At 48.3% G+C, this 7,700-nt stretch overlaps 1 protein-coding gene across 1 annotated transcript in view; it reads right to left on the bottom strand.

Annotated features, from left to right (window-relative positions):
* Positions 1 to 465: 465 nt before the first annotated feature.
* Positions 466 to 7,700, bottom strand: part of LOC103620363 (SLIT-ROBO Rho GTPase-activating protein 2-like) — a 29,628-nt gene continuing 22,393 nt past the window's right edge. The window contains 2 exon segments of the mRNA XM_017741137.1: positions 466 to 3,629; positions 3,698 to 6,332. Coding sequence (XP_017596626.1) covers positions 5,949 to 6,332 — 384 coding nt within the window. The 3' untranslated portion in view covers positions 466 to 3,629; positions 3,698 to 5,948.

The following is a 7,700-nucleotide window of genomic DNA, read 5'->3' as shown; positions in this document are numbered from 1 at the left end:
TTGAAAATTACATCTAAGTGCTTGTCCCACCTCCCCCTGCCATGGGCAGGGACACCTTCCACCATCCCAGGGTGCTCCAACCTGGCCTGGGACACTCCCAGGGATCCAGGGGCAGCCACAGCTTCTCCGGGCAACCTGTGCCAGGGCCTGCCCACCCTCACAGGGAAGCATTTCTTCCCAATATCCCATCTAAACCTGCCCTCCTTCAGCTTCAGGCCATTCCCTGTCCCATCCCACATCCTTCATGTCCCCCTTCTGTCCGTGCCACCACGCTGCTCCTGCCCTGCTGCCATTGAGCGTTGCAGTGCCCAGGACAGCACCACGCACTCCTGAATCCTGCAGATCCCTCCTCACCCACTTACCAGCACCTCCAACATCATTCCTGAGCATTCCAGGAGCCCCTCCTGGCCATGCTCTCCCTCTCTCCCACTCAAACCCAGGACATCACACACCGGCACCCTCAGGTCAGTGTTTCCACCATACCCAAAACATTTATTTCTCCAAAACTATTGCTAATGACAATGGATACATTTCGTTGCCCCAGTATGGATTTAACACTTCCAACACATCGACTCCTAATACTGTACAATACTGTACCAAAAGGGGGGAAAAAAACCAAACAAAAAAAAGGCTGTACCTCCATATTGTACAGAGTTCTATGTACAAAGTACAATTTTACACAGTTTAATATATACACCATATATATATTGGTGTAGAAGACATGAAACAATGGAAACTTGTTTTAGCAAGAACATTCCATCCCACCATGAAACAACTGCTGTTGATAACCCCAAGTTCGGACAGAAAACACAATTTCTACACTTTGCAACCCAATTTTCCTGCCTCGCAGCAGGACCCTCGGAAATCACAGATGGTTTTCAGCAACTGCCCCGTTTGAGCTACATCGAGCTGGGCTTTCGGAGAAGCTGCTGCTCACAAGTATTGCTCCAGCAGTTTGGCACACTCACGAGTCCAGCCCCTCGGGCTTGGGCTGTTCTTCACATCTCAGGGCTGTGCCTGGAGGAAAGGCTGGTGAAGTCCACTTCAGGAGTGAGTGCCTCAAAAGGACGGGTCCACCTGCGATTCCCACTGCAAACTGCTGAATATTTACCCTGTATGAAGCTTGGCAGATCAAGTATTAGCACAGCAAGAAGCTGCCTTCCCTCTCCACCTTTGCTTCTTTTTGGCCCATCGTTGAAAAACACTTTCATCCCAAACTACGTTAGAGGAAGCACAAAATTTAACAGGAAAAGAAACAAAACCCTTACGTTTTCCAGGCCTTGAACTGCTGTTTTGGCATCTCCAGAGCCACCCAAATATGATGGTTTGCTGCTAGAACCGAGCCTGGAAAAGAATCCATCTGCCTTCGGGTGGGCGGTTGGCGGAACCGCTTGTGCGTGACACAGCCGGGGCCATCCCGGCCCCGCAGGCACGACGCAGAGGGTCAAGTATTTCTGGTTTGTTTTTTTTTTTCAAGTAGCAGGTTGTCACACAGACACAGAGACATGCAGAGAGCCCATCTGGAAAGAGCTCAAACCCCAAAGTTCAGTCCATGAGGTGCTCGGTGTTTCCCCAGAGCTGGCGCCGGGAGCATCCCTGGGGGAACAATATTCCCCTCCTTTCCACCTCTTGTGCCCACTAAAGGAACAGCTGCATTTGTGGGGCGTTAGCCAAGGCCAGATAAGCCCAAAAAAGGGCTGGTTATTTTTGTGAAAGCTAAAAATCTCTAAATAAATAAATCCCTGGCTTGTTAAACTCAATTTTCTGTTCTGGACAGGCCCGTAAGCGATGGAAAGGCCCCAGTGCTCCCATTCTCCTCTGGTTTTGGAGCAGTTTTTGAAGCAGTTTCCCTACCTGTGGCTCACAGGTGAGTTCAGTGTGTTTTTGGAGCACACCCCTGTACACCCAGGGCTTGGTCCTGCCAAGCTCAGGTGCCCCTCACCTGGCCACCAAAGCAGTGCCACACCCCGGGGGACAGGGGCACCTCCTTCCCCTCCCACCGGCGCTCATGGATGCGCTGGACAAGGGGCCAGAGCTCAGCCCCTCATGGAGTCGATCAAACTGTCTCAATGGGGATTTTTGGGGTATTTTTCCATCATTCCTGATCCCTTACTGAGAGCATCACCTCCTGGAAGTGTCCCCTCCACATGATCCCACCAAGGGAGCGTTCCAGTGTCCCCAGTCCACACGCCCGGGAAGGACCTGAAGTGCTGAGAACCGGAGACATGGATTTCTGCAGAAGAACATCTCCCAAAAGCTCAATAAACCCCCAAACCTACGCCACGTTCCACTGAATTTGAGGTTTCTGACACAGAGAAGAAGAGAAATAAGGCAGCAAACTCCACCTGCAATGAACTTCTCCTGTCCCAGTATTGCTGGAGCTCTTCCAGGTGCGCTGGCTCAGCCCCGTACCAAGTGCAAGGTGGGGAACTACAACAGATGGAATTTCTTGCCAAGCTGAAGTGTTTTGATTCAGTAAATAAATTTATGAGAACTCGGTTATCTTAACCTACTTTTGTGCAAGAACAATCTTGCCTTAAAAAAAAAAACAAAAAGAAAAGAAAAATCAACAAAAACTCCCAAAACCCAACACATGAGGTATTCAGCACAGGAAACCCAAAGACTCCTTTTGAACAGGTATCAAAATACAGACATATACAACAACTTTTTTTTTCTGCTGTCACAGTGCACTCTAATTATTTACTCATTTTCATTGCAATAAAATACCCAGTACAGATAAAGTGAGAGGGTTTGATCGTGTCCCACTGCTTGGGCATGAAGGACAAATTTACAATTCAGAAACTGCGAGCCTTTGGACGGCCTCAGAGAGGCAGAAATTTAGCAATGGTTAAAGCACACTGCTCCATTCCCAACTAGGGAAACAACCCAGAACAGGTCTGAGCTTCAGAAACCATTCAGATTGATCACCTAAAACCGTGTTTCATTTTAAAAGTTTCCTTTTTTTTTTTTTTTTTTTTTTGCTTTGGATTACTTCAATCCAACACCTGATGAACAAGGTTCATACAAAGCACTATCGAACAGACAGACGTAATTCCAGTTATCAAACACTTCTTTTGTCTTTACATTTGACACAAACGTTACAGGAAAAGTCATGAAAAGAGGATTTCCGTGGAAGAGCTAAAATTTCTTCGGGATATGAAGATGTGGAGTGACATTGGTACCTCCCCAAGCAAAGCACTGTGTCAGACCTGTCCACTCCACGCCGGCCTCTCCTGGTTCCGCGGGGAGGGAACATTTCCAGTCCCTCCTTCCCACCTTTCCGGCAGCAACTGCTCATGTAACACTCGTAGCAGAAGTCCCCTCAGCCTTGTGTGTTCACAGAGTGAAGCAGACAAGCTGAAAATCTCCTTTTTTAATTCTTTCATGTGTGATTTTCTTGTTTTATTCCCCCGCGTGCGATTTTTCCACCCGAGGAAGAGGAAGGACGAGCGTCAGCCTGTCCTATTGCTTGTGTCAATCACAGTGCACACCAGAATTCCAGTTGAGTTGCTCCATATCCAGGTGATCCTGCCAAGCACCGTGCCCTTGGCAGCAGGATTGTCCCAGAGCTGTGGATGCTAGAGAAGCACAGTAATAACTCAGATACAGACAGTCGCTGTTACAGTAACCTGAAGTCTTTTTTTTTTCGTTTGTTTCCATCTAATTCCACACTTCAGACAGTCGCTGTTACAGTAACCTGAAGTCTTTTTTTTGTTTGTTTGTTTCCATCTAATTCCACACTTCAGATCTTAAAGCTGGAAAAGAGCAGCTCCTCCCATGTGCTGTGCGTGGCTGGACACTTATTCTTAGGAATATGAATGCTAGGCATAAAAATATAAAAAGAAAATAAGGCATTAAAATGAGGCAAAGTCAATTTACAGAGATCCTGCTCTTGACACAGATTAACTTCGGTCGTTCGCGACCGAAAAAAAGAAAAGAAATAAAAAAAAAAAAAGAATTCTCACTAAAAAGGAAATACCAGAAAGTTCTGCCTGAGCAACAAATTACAAGTTTAATCTATTTTTTTGTTTGTTTCCCCAAAAGAACAAGTGATTCCTTGGTGGTAGAAGTCCATCAGAACCTGAGAGCAAAGGTTGCTGGTGGCAGCTCCCGGAGGGGCAGGGACAGTCACGCTCGTACCGTGGGGCTTCCCCAGGGAACGCTGAGGAGAAATGGGAAACGAGGAGTGCTCTCACCAAAACCTTCCCAGTGCTCCCCAGTTTTTGCATGTCCTTAATTCAGGGCCCAGGCGTGTTGGAAAGCCATCATTCATTCATTCATTCATTGATTGCTTCTGTAGAGAGGGGGTTGTGCGTGTGGGGACGGACAGGGGCGCAGAAGACCCTGTTCCATTCTTCCAAGTAACATCCTGAATGCATCGGAAAAGGACATTTCAGCAACTCCTGTTCCTTCTTTTAAGTGCCAATTAAACCGACTTTGCAGTCACCAGGAACCCACAAACTGAAAGGAAACTCAGCTTCAACGGGCGAGAAAAATGCCTTTTCTTATCTTGTCCTTGCCTGAATTGATTCGATGGAAGCCTAAGATGTGCAGCTCGTTTGAAATCCTGGAAAAGCTGAGGAATGAGGCGAGCTGAGGGTCAGCCAGTCTCCCTCGTAAGTGGCACACGCCTTTTCATTATTAAATTAAATAAATGTGGGCACTGTGGAGAATTCCCAGGGGGGTACAAAAGAGTCCGTGGATGCTGCTGGCTACAGATAAATACAAATAATACCAAAGAACTCATTCACAGGTCAGTCCTACATGGAGCAGGCATGCCAGGGAGCACGGAGGGAAGCCACTCCAGAGGCCACATGCTGTCACATCCCTGTCCCCAGCAGCGTTCCCTGCACTGCTCTATAAGAGCAGAGATCCCCAGAGCAGCTCCCAGCGGTCACAGGCACCGGCCCGAAGCAGAGAGGGACAAGGCAGGGAGCTTGAGAACTCCTGAGCGAAGTTTTTACAGTGCTTGGCGCTGGGATTTGGGTCAGGATCCGTCCTGAGGTGTGGGCAAACCAGGAGCATGTGTTGGGAATGGGCTCCCATCAGAGGATGCTTGTTTTCAAAATTATCTTGGTTTTTTTTTTACATTCAGTCTCCCGAGACCAAACACCCCATCAGAGCCCAAGGGCTGGAAATGACACTGGAAACAATAAAGCTGCTTTTAAATATGGGAGAGCAAAGGGGGAAACCAGTGAAGATTGTCCATAAGCAACAAGTGGGCTCCTTCTTGTGCTCCCAGACCTCAGGAACATGTTTGTTTATATTTGCACAGACACATTTTACGTAGAACTCCACAAAATCTAAGAGTGTTCCAGAGTAAACTATTTTTTCCATGACAACTAAAGCATGAGGCTGGATGGCCAAGGGCTTTGGCCCTGAGGGGGAGAAATGGGGAGCAAACAAACAAAACCAGAGTGTGTGACGGAAGTCGAGACAGACCCTTAACCACCGTGGCACCAGCGGGCGACGGAATAATAATAATAATAATTATAATAATAATGCACAAGAAACAGGCATGTCCAAGCTCCACGTAACCAGTGGCACCAAAACATGCAATAGACTAAAATCTATCCTATTGTTTCCCTGTGATAAATGAAACACAGAATACAGAAGTCACTACACCAGTATCCAAAAACAGGACACCACCAAATGTTCCTTCCAGCGGCCGAACACTTGAACAAGGCATCAAAACCAAAATCATCCCTTGGTGTTTTCCTGCTCAGCTTCACAGTGGATGGTGGATTGTGGATTTCCCAAGCGTGGCAGGAGCCGTCCTGGGGACGTGGGACGAGGCTGTTGCCGCTCAGGAGCTCCCAGCAGCGAGCAGCAGTTCACAACCGACCTTCAGTCCAAGGATTCGTTAAATAGGAACGTCAATGTCTTTGTGACAGAGTCTCTTCGTCTGGAACAGCAGGAGTTGTACCCAGAGAGCAGCATGGGGTTTATCAGACAGTACAGGACTTGTCAGGGGGCTGCTGAGGTGCAGAGGAGGCCACGCCGGGGCTGGTGGCGCTGGTTTTGGGGAACACCGTGGGCTTGGGCCGCGTGGCCGGGGGCTTCACCTGCGTGGCCATTTTGATGGACTTCACCGGCCGGAAGGTGCAGGGAATGTCCCCGGCCGTGCTGGCACTGCGCTGGAACGGGGGCTCAGTGTCCTTGAGGAGCTGGGTGTGCAGGGGGCTGGAGGGCTCCGAGGTGGGGGCCACCACTGGCGACGTTTTCAGGGGCTCCAGCGTGTCGAGGACGACGTCGGGCGTGTGCTTGACGCTGCTCTGCCTCTCCAGCTCCCGCAGCTCGTTCAGGGCTGAGTTCATGGTGGCTTCAATGTCCTGCAAGCACAGCAGAGGAGCGCGGTGAGGGCACAGCCCAGACACACAAATAACCAGATAAAAGCCAGATTCCGAGCACATTTCTGTTTTCTAAACACCGACACTCCAATCAGCCTCAAGGCCCAAACTGTGCAGCACCACATCCTGCAGCCAATAATCACTGAAATTTTCCAGCAACAGGGAGCAAAATAATTGCTAGCACTGCCTTGATGCTAATCTGGTCCTTCGCTGCTCCTGATGCTGCCCAGGCTTCAAAGCAGAGCCCCAGACTGCAGCAATGAACACAAACCAAAGCATTGGTGCCCATTCTTGCAGTTTATTTGGCACGTGAGGTTCAGGAGAGCAAATTCCTGAAGGAAGCACTGATGGCTTTGACTCTGGCTGATGGGCCACACATTGAATGCTGAAATCCTCGTGGGCTCTTGCTGCCTCATTGGTTTTCCTGCTGTCTGAGCTGTTCCCAGAAATGTATTTCACAGGACCCAAAATTTTAACGTTTTAGAAAACACAGAAGAGGTCAGAAACACGTATAGAAACCCAAACTGGCCCTTCTCCTGCCTCTTAAAAAAATATTACAGTTAGTAACAAATAAATATAAAGAGAACTTTTGAGCTAAAAACACGGGGTTTTTGTCTCAGGACCTACACGTTGTCTACTGGAGAGTCCAGTGGTGCACAGAACTCCCTGGGGAGCAGGAGAGCTCGGCCTGGCTGTGACTCACACTTTTGGCTACAGCTTTCCAGCTTCCTCAGAGGTTTTTCAGGGGGTGGGGAAGGTAAATCAGTCAAGGAATGGTGGAAGAAACCAGAGGCAGAAATCTGACACCTCCCACTCTATCTTGAGGCCAGGCAGATTTTCGTTATGAAGCTGGGGAAATATGTGAGATGGTTGCTGGATGGTGTTTGAGCAGATACTACAGGGGAAAACACTGATTTAACACAGCTTGGGCTTTTCTCCCTCCTCTTTTTTATTTTTTTTCCCCTCCTCTTTCCTTTTTGTCCTCAGACTCATCTCCAGTGAAACAAAGGAGTGAAGGTTCTGGCAGGGAGAGGAGACAGAACAACTTCAGTCAGAGTCTAATTGAAAAAACAAAGAATCTGATTTATATCAACCAAAGCCTCGGAAGGACAGGGAAACATGAAGACAACAGGAGCTGCACACTACAGTTCCACTGTAACAAACAGGCTGAAGGTACTCAAAATGGCAAAATACAAACTCCCATCAGAATTAAACCTGTCAGGTTTTAATGGGCCCCTTATTTATTACGTGGAGTTGTTGTTTTGTCAATAAAAATTATGTTTAATTTTCACGTATTTCCCCCAGCTCCTTAGGAACCTGCAGAGCCCCGAGCCAGGCAGAGCAGTCAGG

The sequence above is a fragment of the Corvus brachyrhynchos genome, unplaced genomic scaffold (genome assembly GCF_000691975.1).
Source record: "Corvus brachyrhynchos isolate BGI_N302 unplaced genomic scaffold, ASM69197v1 scaffold338, whole genome shotgun sequence".
NCBI classification, from domain to species: Eukaryota; Metazoa; Chordata; class Aves; order Passeriformes; family Corvidae; genus Corvus; species Corvus brachyrhynchos.
The sequence above is the reverse complement of the archived record's forward strand: the minus strand, read 5'-3'. Positions and strand labels throughout refer to the sequence as shown.